General features: G+C 39.9%; 2 protein-coding genes across 2 annotated transcripts in view; both read right to left on the bottom strand.

The window, feature by feature from the left end:
• The window catches only part of BBS7 (Bardet-Biedl syndrome 7), a 33,772-nt gene extending 32,857 nt beyond the window's left edge, over window positions 1-915 (bottom strand). The window contains exon 1 of the mRNA XM_019668489.1: window positions 690-915. Within this exon, the coding sequence (XP_019524034.1) occupies window positions 690-725 (36 nt within the window). The 5' untranslated portion in view covers window positions 726-915. The remainder of the gene's footprint in view (window positions 1-689) is intronic.
• Window positions 916-3,503: 2,588 nt separating this feature from the next.
• TRPC3 (transient receptor potential cation channel subfamily C member 3) overlaps window positions 3,504-18,339 on the bottom strand; it is a 45,141-nt gene continuing 30,305 nt past the window's right edge. The window contains exons 8-10 of the mRNA XM_019668370.1: window positions 16,234-16,317; window positions 6,089-6,164; window positions 3,504-5,303 (exon numbers count right to left, since the gene is read on the bottom strand). Coding sequence (XP_019523915.1) covers window positions 5,161-5,303; window positions 6,089-6,164; window positions 16,234-16,317 — 303 coding nt within the window. The 3' untranslated portion in view covers window positions 3,504-5,160. The remainder of the gene's footprint in view (window positions 5,304-6,088; window positions 6,165-16,233; window positions 16,318-18,339) is intronic.

Here is an 18,339-nt window from a genome sequence, read left to right as displayed (position 1 = left end):
AATAAAACCGATGAGGAGGATTATTTTACAAAAGGTACAGAAGAGGGAAACAGCACGGATCTTTCAGACGGGAACTGTGGCCGGCAGTACACGGCAGGTGGAGGAGGAAGACCGGACAGAAGTTGCAGAAAGCAACAGCTCGGGAAAGAATGTACAGGTCGTGCATGTCTACGATGTTATGCTGTCACCCAGGGAGGAGGGTTAAAGCTTAAAATAATTGATTTGGATTTGGATTCTGAAACCTCCATCCGGCAAGTGATGTGAAGGGAGGAGGTGACGCTGGAGCTCGGAGCCCGGGTGGGAGGCTATTTCCATCCACCAAGCAAGAGAAGGCGAGAGCCTGAACTGGGGGTCACGGAGCTGGAGGAAATGGGGGGAGGGTGGGGTGGAGTCAAGAAAAATTCAAGAGGCAACCGCCGAGGTGTGGCGGCCAGTGCTGACCTAGCACGACTCCCCGGGATATGGGCCGGGCACACGTTTGTACCATTAGCCCAAACGGGGTGACTGGGAAACGAGATGGAGGGGAGGAAGTCTGGGGCCTGCACCCCGCGGGGCCGGGGGTGGCACAAAGCTCCGCAGCCCGGGCTTCGCGTCACAGGGCAGCTCCAGCCTTTCTCGCTAAGACCGAATCCTCTCAGGCAGCGGGTCTCACCCCGCACGGCGACCGTGGACCTGTCCCTCGGGTTTACCTGTAAATAATCCGCTCGGTTTAAATTCAGATCCATGACGGCGGCACGGACGCCCTGGGCGGCGCCGGGCCGGGGCAGGGCGGGCAGGGGCGGCCGGACGCCAGGCCTCTGAGGGGAAACTGCCCAAGTCCCCGCACACAGGCGACCCCAGCTCCAGGTACCACAGCGGAGACGCAAAGGCCGGGAGTCAAGGCAGCAGCTTCGAGTGACGTCAATACGTTCACGCGAGTGGGCGGTGGACGAAACTGAAGCCCCGCCCCTCCCCCGACGGGCCGCCCACTGGCGTAACCTGCTCCAATCAGAGGCGGAGAGGGACTGAGGACAAGGACCAGGTGATTCCGGAGGGTTGTTTCCAGGGAGACCGGGGACGCAGTCTTGGCTCCACCCCTACCGCCGCCCAAAGCCGCACCTCTGTCTTTTTTGGATGTAGGAGCTATGAAGCCCGGGTAGATTCGGATCTATTTGTCTGAGATTGGAAAGGGTCCCTCAAAGAATTAGGTTCCACCGTTATAGGCGTTAGCCTACAAGCAGCATTTCTCAATATTTTGTCCTCAGGACCCCTTTACAAAACTCCTACAAACTATTGAGGACACCAAAGAACTTATGTTTATATGAATTATTTGTTGACATTTACCATATAAGAAATTAGAACTGAAAAACTTAAAAATATATTAAAAAACAAGCTCATTACGTATTTTAATGACAATAACTTTTCTAAAATAAAAAAGTAAAAAGACTAGCATTGTTTGCAAACCTATTTACTGTCCATCAGAATAGCGAACAGGGGCGTCCCAGATTTACTTCTGCATTCAATATATTGGTGTATGTGTGGGTTATTTTTAAGTATATGAAGGAATCTTGGTCCAAACTCAAGTGGTAGTTTGAAAAGTTAGTTGCAATGTGGAATGCGACTTCATTATACAGCATCCAAAAAAATCTCATTTGTTAACATCACCACACATTTCGTCAGAAAAGATTTGTACTATTGGAAGAAAGCTGTCAAACTCAGACGGTGGGTACAAATTTTGCGAAAGTATAATTTATGCATAAAGGCTCAAATTTTAACCACTGATGTCAATTATTTTCCTTGAAATGATAGGTTCCCTGCTTGATTTCACAAGGAAGTGCATGATATATATTCAAGTCTAAGTAATCATAATTTTTCAGTTGTGCTTTCAAAAAACAAATGGTTCCACGAGAAAAGCAACAAGTTGGGCTAGCAACTCAAATAACAATCACACAAATGCTCTTCCTTGAGATGGCATTGTGTAGAAATCTGTGCGTTGGCATTTAGTAGAAATGCTTTATGCATGCTTCTCATTTCATCACACAGAATATTTAAAAAGATATGCACTCAAGAGTGAAGGCTTAAAATTAACAATTTTTACCGCTTTATAATGAACATTTTTATATGAAACTTTGTTTCCTGCCCACATGTGCATGAAGAATACAGCGACTACTGCAGTTTGAAGCCACTGCCTTGATTCGTGCTTAAGAACCAGCAGTATTAACCATGCCTTTTGTACCATCAGTGCAGATGTCAACGCAGTGAAAACCACAAATGTCTTAGTGTTATGAAAATAGTTTCAAAATCACAGGCCCCCTGAAAAGGCCTCAGGGACCCTCAGACTATTGCTGGCCTGTGGTGACTCAGGCTCTGACCAAGAGCTGACAGTCCTTGACTCCTGTCATCGGTCCTTAGTGGACACTGTTCTGCCCCCAGAAATACTACAGATGAGTAAGATACGGTCTCTTTCCTGATTTCTGTGGTCCACTAGGGGGGAGTTCACAAATGATTGTCAATTAAAAATTAAACCCCTGAGAAGAGGTGCTTCTTAGAAAGAGGAACTATTTCCTACAGAGGGATCTGAGGTTTTGCCTAGATCCCAGGGTGTTCCAGACAGTTCATTGTCTGAGGCTAAAATAATTATATTAAAATAGACAATAACGCCTTGAGACAGGTTAGCTGTGTAACAATTTGAGGAAAATATACATTAATTTAGACTCAATAAAAATACAGATACACTTTTAGAAGTTGAAAAATAGCCACAGAGGAGACAGAGTAAAATTGAATTGTATAGAACATTATAGAATTTAGGGGGTTGGAAGGTGTATTAGATAGACAGGGCCACCATAATAAAGTACCACAAGCTGGGTGGTTTAAACAAAAGACATTTATTTTCTTACAGAACATTTATTTTCTCCCAGGCTTGGAGTACCAATCAAGGTGTCAGCAGGGAAGCAAACCAATCTTCTGAGGCATCTCTCCTTGGACATCTTCAACCTGTGTCTTCACATGGTCTCCCCTCTGTGTCTGTGTATTAATCTCTTCTGATAAGGACATTTGTCACAGAGGAGTAAGCCTCGCCCTAATCTCATTTTAATTTCATTATCTCTTTAAAAGCCCTATTTCCAAATATAGTCATATGCTGAGGCACTGGGAGTTACGGCTTCAACATACAAATTTAGGGGGCAACATAATTTAGCCCATAACAGAGAGGAACTTTTCTGATCTGTGTTGAGAGCTCTACAGTTGTGGGAGGCATGGACTTAAAAAAAAATTGCTGTGAGCTTAATCTTCATTCAAGACTTGAAGAATCCTAGTCTGAATGTTCCCAGCTGAATGTGACACTTTTCCATTCAACATTTTCCCAACCCCCAATTAGGATCATCACTAAATATTCCATTCCACAGCTATAAACAAAAATGTCCACACTTGGAATTCTAGAAAGTACTGTAAGACTGGAAGTACTGTCTATTGTGGAAACTCCATATCTTTAGTATTTTAATATAGTAGAGTAACATAACAATGAAAAAAACTCAATATTTTATTCATTTCTGAGGCATAACATAAAATACATAAAGTTTGAAAACTGTTTAAGACAAAGAACTACTAGAATAGCACAAAAGTTAATGAAATAGTCTACGGTGGTAGCAAAAATGTATAAAGGTATTTTTTAAACTTCTGTTTTAAGTCCCAAAATGTAGAAATTAAGACATCATCTTTAAAGAGCTTTACGTAGTTCCATTTAATGTTCATTTTGGTCTTCATGTGTGAGAGTAATGACTTTTAAAGTACCATGTATTTGATTGGTGTTTAGGACCTATAAAACTATCCTTGAGGTGTGATCACAATTTGTATTCCTGTAAGACTAGACAGGAACAGACTGAAGGGAATCAGGACGTTAAACATAACTCTATGAGATATTTGAACCTCCCTGGTTAAAAAACAATACTTTTGAGTGTCTTACGGTCTGTGAAGAGACGAGGGCACTCACTGGCCTGTATCCCCTTTCCTATTCAAGTCATGAGGCGTTGTGGATATTACTAGACTCAGCTCAGATCTATAATAAGTCAAATACAGACACACCACAAGTAGAAAGTATAACTGAAATGCTCTGGTAAGAAAACAGATGTCCATTATTGTAAGCAAGAGAGGCCCCAGAGGGAAATGGAACACACCTGGTGATACCTGGACATGGCTTTCCAGGCACACAGCCACTTCTCTTCCCTATTTATGCCCATAAGCATATTCTCCAAAACTCAGAAAGGAGCGAATGGGCGAGACAGGAAGTCAGTTGTTGATACCTTACTTAGCATTAAAGCATCAGAAGTAGAGATTAGGAGGTTAAAACAAAATAACAGTGCTACATAACTCCCAGCCTTAAAAAAATTCACCACCCCGATGACTAAATTCACATGACTGAAAAACAATGAATGAAAATCTAAGACAGAAAGCAAACAAGATATACTTTAGAAAAATCTTTAATGTGTTGTTTTGAACAATTCTATGAAACTTAAATATATAATGTAATCATATTTTCTATTAACCCATTTCTTTGTAACCTTCTTCCTTTGGGGCTCAAAAATTCTAGGATTATCAGTGATGCCAAAAATCCTAAGAAAATCTGACAAAGTCATAGCTGTTTGTGAAATGTTTTCAGCTTCTATTTAAAAAAAAAAATCCCTTTAGCACTTAGACAGGAGAAGGTGTGCAACCTAGTGATGGCCTTTTTATTTGTTTTTGTATTTTGTTGGCAGTTCAGTTGGTTTCAACATTTACTGAGCACCTACTATGGACCAGGCACTGTACTAGATGCTGGAGACACAAAGATAAATAGGACAATGGTGCCTGTCTCCAAGGAGATTGCAGTCTCTTGGAGGCCAACAGGTAGTGCAAAGATGGAGTAGAACTTACTCTAAAATGGACAAAAATGTCAGTAATGTAGTAATATTGGGCCTTTAAATACGATGGCGTGTCATGGTTGGTAATGTCAAGGCAGACAGTTAAAATGAAGACCATTGGCATGTGATAAAACAGGAAAATCATTAAGACCTAACTTTTACGGATTCACATGATAAAGGTAGTTAACACTAAAAATTTACACCATAGTTTTTCAAGTATTTCATACTTAGAAATATTATTGCCCACATTTGTGCTGCAGTCCAAGGCAAGTTCCAGGTGACGGGGTCATTCGCATCTCAGCATGCTGGGGGCCAGCTTCTCGCTGAGCTTATGAATTAGAGCGGCTAGTTCCTCAGTCGCTTGGCCCTTGTCCTCCAAAAGTTCATAGCGAAGGCTGGAGATATCTTGCTTGATTTCTTTTAATTCACCTGTAGTATTTGGATTAAAAATACATACAATTGGTAATTAGCTCTTTGGACTCTGAAAAGAACAAAGAGTAAAATTTATATGCTATGAATAGAATACATTTATCTCATAAAGTCTCCAAGGTACTTATTTTAGATTTTTTTTTCCTTTAAGATGTTTAAGAAATGTCTGCCTTTAAAAATATACCGACCTTTGAAAAAAGGTATAAAAATAGTGCAGCTAAGTTCTTAATAGTAAAACTCAGCCAAAGTTTTTGTCCTGCGGCTCAGGGTAACCTTTCTGTTAACTGATGTATGACCAAGGGACAACCTTTCTGTCTACAGGGAGCCCCTCGGGTTCCCTCAGCCTGAAGGGCTGATACCTACACAGATCATCTCCATTGCTAGGGTCTCTTCCATCTGGCTGTTCCTGAGTCATACCTTTTACAATAAACCAGTGATCTAGTAAGTAACATGGTTCTCTGAGTTCAGTTGTAGAAAACTGATAGAACACAAGAAGGAGGTTGTGGGTCGAAGTACAGGTGACAACCTGGACTTAATAACTGGCATTCTAAGTTGGAGAGGTCATTGGAACCTCCAATCTGTGGCCAGTTGGTCAGAAGCCTAGGTAACCTGGACTTGAGCCTGGTGCCGTGTGTGTGTGTGTGTGTGTGTGTGTGTGTGTGTGTGTGTGTACACCTAAACTGTTACCTGAGATTACTGGAATTTTAAAGTATCCTTTAATATGAAGTTTTACAAGTTCATTACATTAGTTGTAAAAGGATGCTTTTCAGGTTGGAGATGCTTACCTTCATTCACTTCATCATTTTCTTTGTCTACTTGTGCTTTCAAAACGTATCGTTTTATAAGTCTTTTCATTATCTGCTGTTGGGCAAAAAGAAATGATTGCATCACCAATGATACACATAAGTAACCTGGATCCTATCTTCAAAGAGCCTACATACCTGTAAAGCAAACAACTCAGGGGAGAGCTATTTTATATAACTATTTACAGAAGAATCACCCAGGTTTCAGAATTTAAGCCTTTTTCACCTTCTACTGACATTTACTGCATAATTCGCAAACATCTCCCCACCCCCAGGAATGGAAGAAGCTTTTTCAAAAGTTAAGTGGGGAGATTTCAATTCATGGTTTCTCTTTCAACTAACGATTTTTCTTTAAGGTGTGTTGACACTACATCATCATCTATAGCAGCGGTTCTCAACCTGTGGGAACCGCTTGGGGGTCGAACCCTTTGGGGGCCGAACGACCCTTTCACAGGGGTTGCCGGGTACTCGTATGTGGGGGTATCTGCATGTGGGCCTTGAGACGGATAGAGAAGCGGTGTCTCGGTTCCTAAGACCATTGAAAATATGTGTTTTCTGGTGGTCTTAGGCGACCCCTGTGAAAGGTTGAGAACCGCTGATCTATAGACACTATCTTATTTCTCACTTTTTAAAAAAAATACAAATATATGTTCAACACAGAGAATTTGGAAAACGCAGAGAAGGACGAAAGAAATAAACAAAATTATCCATTATCCCACCATCCAAAGGTAATCACTGTTGTTATTTTAGTGTAGTCTGCCCTTCTAATACCGTTTCTTTAGATCCGATATATATATATTAATTACTATATGTGCAGTATTTTATGTTTTCTAAATACCATATATTTTGTTATATTGTATACTTTCCTCTTGTAGCAATATGTATTGTGAATATACTTCAATCTAAATAAATGCTCTTACAGGATAATTGTTTATCCATCTGGAAAAAATTACACTGGAGCCCTACTTCATACCATGGACACAAAAATTAATTCCACATGCCTTTTAAATGTGAGAGACAAAGCTTTTAAATCCTTCAAAATAAAGTGTAGGAGAATACATTTATAAATTCAGTACAGAGCTAGATGTTTTGTAAACAAGGTCAAAATATTATAATTACAATACACAAGACTGATAAATTCAACTTCATTACAATTAAGACTTCATTCAAACTTCTATTTATGAAGATACCATAAAGAAAGTGAAAAGGCAAACCACAAACTGAGAGAAAATATTGGAAGTAGTTGTAGCTGATGGCCAATTTGGATCCAAAATATATAAAGAACTTTAATTCAGTAAGAAAAACTCAAATAGCCCAATAGAAAAATGGGCAAAAGGCAGACATTTTACAGAAATGGAACTGTGAATGGTCAACAAGCATAGAAAACAATCTCTAACTCTTTTCTTGGGGAAATCCAAATTACAATTAAAAGGAAATACAATTTTACATCTAAAAAGGGAAAAAAATTAATAAATCTTATAATGCCAAGTTTTGGGAAGGATATGGATCAATGAAATTTTTACAGTTTACTGGCGTGTGTATAAACAGACCACTTTGAAAAATAATTTGGCCTTATTGTTTTCAGGTGAACATCCTTTCACCCAGAAAGTCCACTCCTTGGTATAGCGCCTAGAGAAACTTCACACATTTGGACCAAGAGACATAAACAACAATGTTTATAGCAATCTTGTCCAAAATAGCGGAAAAAAAACAAAAACAAAAACCAAAAAACTGCAAACAATCTAAACAAATATCGACAGAAGAACAGACAAATCATGGTATGGTACACAATATAATGTCACTGTGATCACTAACGAAATTAATGACATTAATGAACCACAGCCACACTCTACAGTATAGATGAATCTTAGGAGCATAAATGTTGAATAAAAAATCCAAGTTGCAGATGTCACGAAGTATGAAACCACTATTATAAAGCTCAGTAACTAGTAAATCTACATAATGCATTTTTAGGATTACTTACATATGCAATAAGCTTATCTTTGAAAAGAAAACCAAAGCAAGAGAATGAGCAACCCAAACTTCAGCAGAGGATGACCTCTTAGGAGGTGGCAAGGGTGTGGGCTAGCGGGGAGCACCTATGTACAGCCACTAGGCAGATAATGTTATCATTCTCAGGCGACAGGTGGCTTCATAGGTGTACAGGTAATTATAGTTCACAATTTATTATGTGTTACACATATTCTCATGCCTACATCAAAGATCACATTCAAAAGATAATAAAGGAAAGAAACAAAGGCCAGAACTAAAATGCAGATGTGGTACCCCCACTTAGCCATGGGAATTATTTTCTAAGAACCCCAGTGAATGTTTGAACCCTCAAGTAGTACCAAACCCTGTATCTACTGTTTTTTCCTATACACATATACCTAGGATAGTTTAACTGACAAATTAGAGAATTTCATGGATAGAAAATTAATTCTTTATGTAGATTTTAGTAATCTCAGCATATGAGATTATGCTGTGATTATATGATTAAGTGGCGAACTCTTACATTTTCACATAAAGGAAGCACTAACAGCTTTTCTTTGGTGTATCTGAATTGCCAGCATCACTGCTCTTGTGCACCGGGGCCATAATTAAGTAAACTGAGGGTGACTTGAACACGAGCCCTGTGATCGCATGACAGTCAATCTGAAGCCAATGTGGCTACTAGGTGACTAATGAACAGGGAATGTGCAGAGCATGGAGACTCTGGGTGAAGAGATGGGCCACGTCCCAGCTGGGACAGAGTGGGACGGAGTGAGATTTCATCAGGCTTCTCAGAACTGCCCACAATTTAAAACGTATGAATTGTTTATTTCTGGAAGTTTCCATGTAATATTTTCAGACCACGATTGACAGTGGGTAATTGAAATCTTGGAAAGTGAAACTGTGGCTAAAGGGAACTACTACTTGCAGCGGTTCTCAACCTGTGGGTCGTGACCCCTTTGGGGGTCAAATGACCCTTTCACAGGGGTTGCCAAAGACCATCAGAAAACAAAAAGATATTTACATTACGATTCATAACAGTAGCAAAATTACAGTTATAGAGTAGCAATGAAAATAATTTTATGGTTATGGGTCACGACAGCATGAGGAACTGTATTAAGGGGTCGCAGCATTAGGAAGGTTGAAAACCGCTGTACTACTGGGTTGTTGGAAAAGTCATGACGTATTTTTTCTGTTTTTTGTTGCAGAAATGCGTCATGACTTTTCCGACAACCCGGTATATAGCAAGAATGAAAAATACGTCTCAGCTTTAAGGAAGTGTAAATTATGAACCTAAGTGACCCATTAGATGCCAAGGTCAAGTAAAGTGAAGAATCTGGGATGATTCAAAATGCCTGTCTCATTGAATAATGACAGCTCAAGGAGGCTCATGCTATCGAAAAAGAAAAGCCCATTTACCAGTCACAGCAAAATGCAAAACCTTCCGGGCTCTGTGGAATCCAAACCCCAGAACAGACGCACAGCTGGGTTGTTAGTAGCCTGGACTCATTCATTCATTTACCAAATCTTTACTGAAAGCCTACTCTGTGCCAGGTAGTGATGTAGGTACTGAGGCCATAACAGCGAACACAGTCCTTGTTTCAGGGACGATTCACTGGAACAATGCACTATGGCGGGTGAACATATCAGGGACATAATTAAGTTTAGGGGACAGTGAAGGCAGATTCCCATAGAGAGAAAGAACAAAGGAACGTATATCAGTTTAAAGAAGCTTGAAGAATAGACTATTCAACAAATAATGCTGAGACAATGGACTATCCTTATGAGAAAGTTAAAATTAGATCTCTACCTCACTCCATAAACAAAAACAAAAGAAGAAAATTAAAAAAAACCCAAATGGACAAAAGATCTAAATATTTTAAAACTTTTAAAGAAATAGGGAAATATTTCTTGAAAAGGCTAACAAAAAAATCATAAGGAAAAGACTGAGAAATTTGACTATAGTACGACATTTTAAACTTGTATATAGGAAAGGGTACTGATGAAATATAACCTTATGTCAAGTGGGATTTTTTTCCTCTTGTCCTGGAATTGTTGATAAACCCCAAACTGAAGATGACAAAGGATGCTGAGTACCCCACGGTCTAAGACCAAGTTGCCACTGGCAGTTGGGGACCAGCTAACTCCCCCCAAGGCTTAGTAACAGATACTAGACCATACTCACCACCTAGTTCTCCTCATCACCCCCATACGGAGAACAGCTGAGATGTGGGAGGGATCATGAGCTCTTGGGGGAAGGAGGTTCTTCTTTCCTCCCTGTGTGGAAGGGAAGGGGTGTCCCCCCCCCAGAAGCTAAAAGAATGGGGAAATCCACGGCAATCACTCATAAAGATTAGAGTTGCCGAAACGAAAGGGAGCCTGGCATCCCGCTCCCCATTAAATGTGTCTATTCCAATTTACTGACTGTCTCCTGGCAATTAAGTCAGGGAGATAAGAGTGGGTCAGCCAGTGGGTCAAGCAGTATTCCTATTATTTGGCCAACATAAATATCCACTATGTTGGGGGGAAGGCAGTAATACACAACGTTGGGAAAGGGTGGCACTGGAACAATGGGCTATCATTACGGAAAGGGTGACAATCAGATCCACGCCTCAATTCAGAGCCAGGTCTCCAGGTCTGAGAGCTGTGCAAAGGGCAAGCAGCCCACATAGCTTAGACTGACGCCTAAGGGCTTACTGCCTGTTTTCTTCTAGGAGTTTTATAGCTTCAAGTCTTACATTCAACTAAGTCCATTTTGAATTTGCTTTTGTAGATGGTGTAAGATAGGGGTCCAGTTCCATTCTTTTGCATGTAGCTGTCCAGTTTTCCCAGCACCACTTATTGAAGAGACTGTCTTTCCCCCATTGTGTATTCTTGCCTCCTTGGTCATAGATTAATTGACCATATAAATGTGGGTTTATTTCTGAGCTCTCTTCTCTTTTCTGTTCCATTGATATTTGTGTCTCTTTTCATGCCAGTTTTGCAAGCTGTTTTGATTACTATAGCTTTGTATTGGGTTGTCGGGAAAGTTATGACGTATTTTTTCTGTTTTTCCGTTGCAAAAATGTGTCATGACTTTTCCGACAACCTAAAAGTATACAAGTATATAGTTCAAAATCAGTGGTGAGTGATACCTCCAGCTTTGTTCTGCTTCTTCAAGATTGCTTTGGCTATTTGGGGTCTTTTGTGGTTCCATGTGAATTTTAATACCCTCTGTAATTTGTTGTGCAGAAGCTGGTCGATCAGCCCTCAACTCTTCTTCAGGAGGAATCACTCTATATGTAGGCTCATATTCTGTGTGTCTGTGGGAGATGAATTCAGGGCTTTCCTACACCTCTGTTTTGGTCTACCTATGCACTTTGAACTCTAATGCAGGTATTCATGAACAGAATTCAATCATAACTATTTCTCTCCAAGACTTTATGTTCTTCAGAAAAAGTGTCCCCGGTTTTTCAAAAAATTCTTTACATACAGAAAAAAATTACCTTCGCATGCTTTTAATAATTAATGTTAATATAAATACTGCCATCGATCGACACATATTTGGAACTCTTCCTCTGTGCTCTTTGAAGCACATTGGAATCCCTGTCTTTGAAGTAATTGTTTTGGAGAGGGAACACTCATTTGAATATAAAACAGATAAGGTAATGACCAGATTGGTGATGGTCTGGTGATTTTTTTTTTTTAAAGGTGAATGTGATTATTTTGAAAAAATGTTAAGTCACACAGCACTAACTCTTGTTAATAAGGTGAATAATTAGTTGAGTAATGACAAAATAATAAAGCATTTTTTTGTGGGTCTTGTAAACTAATTTTAAAAAGTATTTCTTTAGAGATATTCCAAAAATGCTCTGAGCTGTGGTAGCACCATCAGAATTAGTGTGCCTCAAAGGTCACCACTTTGAAGGCAAAGTCTCCATCTAGTGGATTAAGATTTGGAATTTCTTTAAGGTAAGTCATATATTATAATCACACTGCATAAAACAAAAATCCGTAACAACCAAACCAACTGTTGTTATCACTCATGGAGTTCATAATAAAGAGGCTTTAGCTACATATAATCAAGACATTTATATCAAGTTTGGTGGGTGCATAGCTGATTGAGATTTTTTTTTCCTCAGAGACTCTCTTTTTCTATTATGACTTTTTGAGGGGCACAGAAGATTACACCACAAGTATAGGAAATTCTTCTTAGAAAATAGGCACCGTGTAGGACTCTGCAGTCTCTAGGCGCTTAGCAAGGATCATCTCATACAGCAGCATAACAATTTTCAGCCACAAGAAGTCTGAATTTGACAGTGAATTTAGGAATTTCTCCTCTTCTTCTGAATCACTCAAAAGCAACAAGGAGAATAAGAAACAGAAGAAAAAAAAGAAAAAAGAAAGAAAAAGCTTCCTTAATGAAATTTACCATACCCTTTTTTAGAAAGGTTATAAGCTACCATCAACTGGGGGTATGAAGAAATGTCAAAAGCAGACATTCATGGCTCAGAGCTTCCCTTGACCATTTGATATAAAGTCTACAGAAGCTAAGATACAGGGTTGAAGGAGAAATTACAAAGAAAAGCCATACTTGCCAGAAGTACTCAGTGAGATGGAGAGGGGGGTCTGCCTTGTGAATTGTCCTACAGTGCTATTCTTTGACAAGGACAAATAAAGAAAAAAAATGAACGCGCACACACACAACCTCGTGCCTAAGGACAATTCCTATTGGCCTGGAATGTGGCCCTGGAATTCTCCAACCCCACTCCAACCTCCTGAAAGCAGCTCGTCCAGGAAGAACTTACTTCATTCAAAACTGAGTATTACTAGTTACCAGTAGGGCATCTACGGAAGAACTATATTAAAATATTCTTTAAAAAAAGGATAAAACAAATAGCAAACAAAGAACACTCATCAGAAAAATTTTAAAGCAAAGATAAAAACACATAATGCCATTAAACAAACAAACAAACAAACAAAATATATATATATATATACACACACCAGTCATGTCTTTGAAATAAGAGCACAAAGAAGTTAAAGAAAATATGGTGCCAAAAGAAGGAAGTGATATATAAGTTGGAAAATCTCAAGAAAAAAAAATCACAGACATGAAATCAGAAGCAGCACATATGAAGACAGACACTATGGAAAAAAAAGGAGCCAAAAGGAGAAATGGATGAAAAATTCAAAAGGAATAGAGAAAAGATGGTAGCTATGGAAGACGGGCATCTATCTTTTTCTCCTGTTAACTCAGCAGGCATCTAATGGGTATCTTTAAAGAAGAGACTCCAAATAATGGAACAGAAACAATATTTCAAGGTATAATTCAAGAAAATTATTCAGAAATTAAAGAAGACTTGAATGTACAGATTGAATGACCACAGTGTGCCAGAAAAAAACTCGTACAGATCCACTTACAGAATAATCAATAGCCAGTTATTAGATTTCAAGGATAAACAAAGAAAATTTGGGTCATTCAAACCAGAACCTCAGGTGAACTAGATGAGAAAAACCATCAGCTGGCCTCAAACTCTTTCCCATTAGCATTCCATTTTAGGAGCAGCGGAGCAACGTGTACCAATATTAATACATGAAGAAATAAGGTCACATCTAAGAACTCTACAGCTAGTCAACATAGACATATAGAGAACAGAGAACAGTTGAGAACATTAAATTAGCCAGGAAACATGGCTCCCGTGAACTCTTCTTGAACAAACTACATGAAGACAAACTTCAGGGGCAAAGAGATGAATAGAAAACTACGGCAAAAAGACTGGAGGCAAATTTTGACTCTGTTTAACCATGGGACTAAACCTAAAACAAATGTGGGTTCTGGTCCCTGACAAGGTAGTGAAGGGGAGCAGACTATGCCGCCCCAAAATATGTCACTTTGGCATAAGAGTTACTTTGAGCTGAAGGAGATTAAGCAGCAGAAAATGCAGAAAGAGCTCTGGGCCCCCCTCCTGTCGCCTATAAGCAGGGCACAAACTTCCCTTTGTGAAGGTCTTTCCCTTCCCCTCTGCTGCATCAGGAGGAGGAAAAACGGGCATCGTCACTGGAGACATGAAGGTGGTGCTGAGATGGGGCTGCACAAACCAAACTTCCTAAAGCAACCCTTAGCTCCCATTAGCTTCCCACAATTTACCGCCCCTAGGAGCCCAAGCCTCCTTTCCTTTGTCTGTCACTTCTCACAAATGTATCTCCCTCTGTTCAGATGGTATAGAAGCCCCACATTCTAAATACCTCTTTGAGTTACTAATAAGTTCAAATAAAAAAACAAACAAGAAAGAACAGCCAGAAACACTATGTAAAATAAGAGTCTTGAAGCAAGGACGTGTGCATGTGTATTTTATTTGTTCGGTTTTGTTTTAAATCATTATGATTAAAATAATGTAGTTCTACAGCATAGGAAAGCCTATGAATAAATCTAAATAGATACAGGAATTTAGTAAATGATAAAGGAGGTATTTCAAATCAACAAAAAAGACAGATTACTCAACACACTCAGCTGTGTAATCATCTGGAAAAACATGAACCTGGATCCTCACCGCACACATTGCATCAAAATATATTCCATGTGGATATTTTCATATAAAAAGTGAAACCATGAAAGTACTAAAGAAAATATAGGTAAAATTTTTAAAAATATTCTCATATGGGGGCTTATCTTACTAATTAGGACACAAAACCTGCAGCTATAAAAGATTTGTAAAGTTGACTACACAAAAATAAAAAAACTTGAGGAAAAACAAACATTAAAAAGATGTACAACAAACTGGGGAAAAAATTTCAATTCTTGTCATAGACTAAGGGCTGATTTTCTTTCTTTTCTTTTTTTTTTTTTTAAGGATTTTATTGGGGAACAGTGTGTTTTTCCAGGACCCATCAGCTCCAAGTCAAGTAGTTGTCTTCAATCTAGTTGTGGAGGGCGGTGCCCCATAGCCCATGAGGGGATTGAACTGGCAACCTTGGTGTTATGAGCACTGCACTCTAACCACCTGAGCTAACTGGCCACCCCAGGGCTGATTTTCTTAAAAGAATTAATTAATTCTTAAAAGAATTCCTCTTAGTTTATAGCAAAAAGCCCATCAAGAAAGGTAAATATGCATTGGGTTTTAAGCATATAGAACACCAAACATAAAAAGATGGTCAAGTTCATTAATGATAAAGAATGTAAAGTAAAACTACACTGTGATACCATTTTCACCTATCTGGCCAAAATAAAAACTTTTGGTAACACACTGTTGGGAAATTGAGGAAATAGGCACTCTCATACATTTATTTTAAGAATGTAAACTGGCACAAACTTCATCAAAATCAGTTTGATAAGAGCTAAAAAATTAGAATGCACATACACTTTAACCATACAACGCCATAGATTTGCACATTTCATGTCACATACACAAGATTACTTACTGCAGTATGGCAATATCCTGTATTTTCATCAACAGAGCACTGATAAATTAAGTAGAACCATATAATGGAAAATAATATAACCATTAAAAAGTAAACCTTTGGCAGTGTGCCAAGCAATGCTGCACAATTTGCTGTTTCCAAGAAAAGCATACGAAGAGGACGACAGCTATTCACCATCACACATTATACATTTTTTGATCCTCATTCTTGTGATCCTGAACACACTAGAAATGTAAAGATTTGATAATCAAACGTGATCAACCACCTGGAAAATAAAGGACTATACCTGCTTCTGAGTTGGAGAACAGTGTTCAAATGTCACATCCGATATCAAAGTGCAAAAGATATTTTGTAGTGCTGGTGAAACTGTAGCCTAAGGATCTTTTGAAAAATGGACTACCTGAAAGAGCAACCTGGACAATATCTATCAGGGCATTATTTTCCAAATACACTGCATCTCCCACTGCTGTCTCCAGCTCAGGGGGTCGCACAGTGTCTTTTGGAAACGGTGGCAACACTTTGCTTTCAAGACGGCAAAGAAATTCTTCTTCCACAGCTAGAAAAACAAAGAACTTGGACTCTGATTTCTAAAATTCTCTGCAACTAACATTCTGTTTTCTCTGTTCCATTCCATCCTTATAGTACATCCGAAGAATCGACATCCACGCACTATTCACACACAAACACACACGGAATTACAAACAGAAAAAGAGGTATGTCTAATGAATGCTTACCTGATAACGTGTTGGCTGATTGAGAATGCTGTTAAAACTGTGTGATTCAAAAACTCTTGAGTTAGACTGAGTGAAGAGGTTTAACTAGGAAAAAATACAATTAACCTAGTAAATTAGAATACATTCATTTGGAAATCAAAAATATAATCTACTTTCATCTCCTTGATAATATTTCTGGAGTCCACATTTCCGAGGAACATTTTGTAGACACTGAGTTTTATAGGTGATTTAATATATTTCCCAAGGTAAAAATTAATGTGAGCAGAACGCTCATGTTTATCAACATATTGGCAAGATGTACTGTGACAAGACCGCTTCGCCGGAAATAGGTTTTACAAAGTCGGCTCGTGCCAAACGTTAAGTGCTCCTGGGGACCTTGTATACTTGACCTTAATGTATTCACAGCACCTACAAGGCCAAGTTGCACAGAAGCGACTCCACCCCTACGTTCCTCTCCTGTCCTTGAATGGAAACACACCACAAGTTCAGAGGGCATCACTTAGTATTGTGTAACCCTAAAATATCTGCCCAAATGAACACGTCTTCCCAAGTATCTTGACCTTCTACTGAGTTCTAGGTTCACAACTTTGGAGAGAACTGGGCTAAAGAACGTTGGTAATCTTTTCTTTTCTCTCTTTCTTTTTAAGGTTTAACTTTGAGTAAGCAGGAAGAGGAAGCAAGTCCCACATGGTTCCCGTCTGTCCTTCTCAGATAGCGAGCAGGGCCTGCCTGCCTCTTATTCTTGGGCAAGTTGCTACCTATAAGGTGTGATTCAAAGGCAGGAGCCCCTATCTAAAAATATGTATTAATCTGCCACCTGCCTCCCCACCGTCATAGCTCAGGAAGCCGTGGGTGCTGGGGGCCTCACAAGCCAGAAGAACCTTGGCTGACAAAGTTAACTCTCCCAGCAGCCACTGGGGGTCAGTATGTGACCGCGGACTGAGGTTAGCTGTATAGGTTAGCACCAAAGATTTCTGGAGGCTCCTTTCTTTCTTCTAAAAAAGAAAAACAGAAACATATAACTGCTCCGATTTTTTTGCTAAATTCAATTCACAAAGAGTAGCTATGAATATGAGTAACATTAAAGAGATTTAAACAGCTCCGCACACAATTAAAAAAAATATAATCAAAATGGCAGTTTCTAACCAGGTATTAGAGACTGGGAAGCCAAGGGGCGTGGCTCCTGGGAGATCAGAGCTCAGCCTTCCTTCCACGTCCAGCAACCTCTCCGAGAAAAGCCTTCCTGCGAATGGTGCAATCCGGGCAGGAGAGGACACCCTGAATGCCTGAATGGAGCCCGTCTGCTCCCCTCACAGCCCTGACACAAGCCGTGTTTCCCTTACAGGGTCTAGGTAGTCCCATGCTACCTGAATGCCCTCCTTGCAACCTGACTGTTCATACTTCCCCCTTCTACATTATGACAACATCAGGAATGAAGTCAGTGAAATCAGTTACCGACAGAAAGATAACATTAAGGTGTGAGTGCCAGAGCTATGCGTTCCCATGCTTGCGAGGCCTCCTTTTAAAAGAATGAAGCCTCAGTTAATAAATCCGCAGAGAAACAAAGTCAAAGTCAGCAGTTGCAGGAGTTGCCCAAGGTGACAATTAGAGCCTGGCCCCTTTAAGAAACCCTGCAGCTGAGGGTGCCCCCCATGGGGAAGGAAGTATGGCAGTACCCAAGCCAGAGCGCAGCCAGGGGCAGGAGAGAGAGCTAGGCGGCTGAAGAAAACAGCTACCCCCCCGCACTGGCGAGCCCCTGTGACCTTGCAGAAGTGAGTTCCTAGAGCAGCTCGAGCAGTCTTATCTATAAAATGGGAATAATAGTTATACCTACCTCACAGCGTTGCATGAGGTTCAAATGTACAGCAAAGCACTTTGTAAACTGTGAATGAGGAAGGGCACTGATATTTGTTCAGGCTGGAACTTTCGACATCTCACATCATCCTCTCAAGAACCCTACGAAGCTTTCCCTTTCAGATGAGACAATTAAGGCTCAGAGTGACCACGTCATTTATCCATGGTACTTGCTAATAAGCCGTAAGCACCAGGATTCACACCCAGGCCTAACGCCCAGGCTCTCTTCCGTACATATACTGCTTCTCCCTG

Source organism: Hipposideros armiger, unplaced genomic scaffold, assembly GCF_001890085.2.
Source record: "Hipposideros armiger isolate ML-2016 unplaced genomic scaffold, ASM189008v1 scaffold_1, whole genome shotgun sequence".
In the NCBI taxonomy this organism is placed as follows: Eukaryota; Metazoa; Chordata; class Mammalia; order Chiroptera; family Hipposideridae; genus Hipposideros; species Hipposideros armiger.
This window is presented reverse-complemented; position numbering and strand designations above follow the sequence as displayed.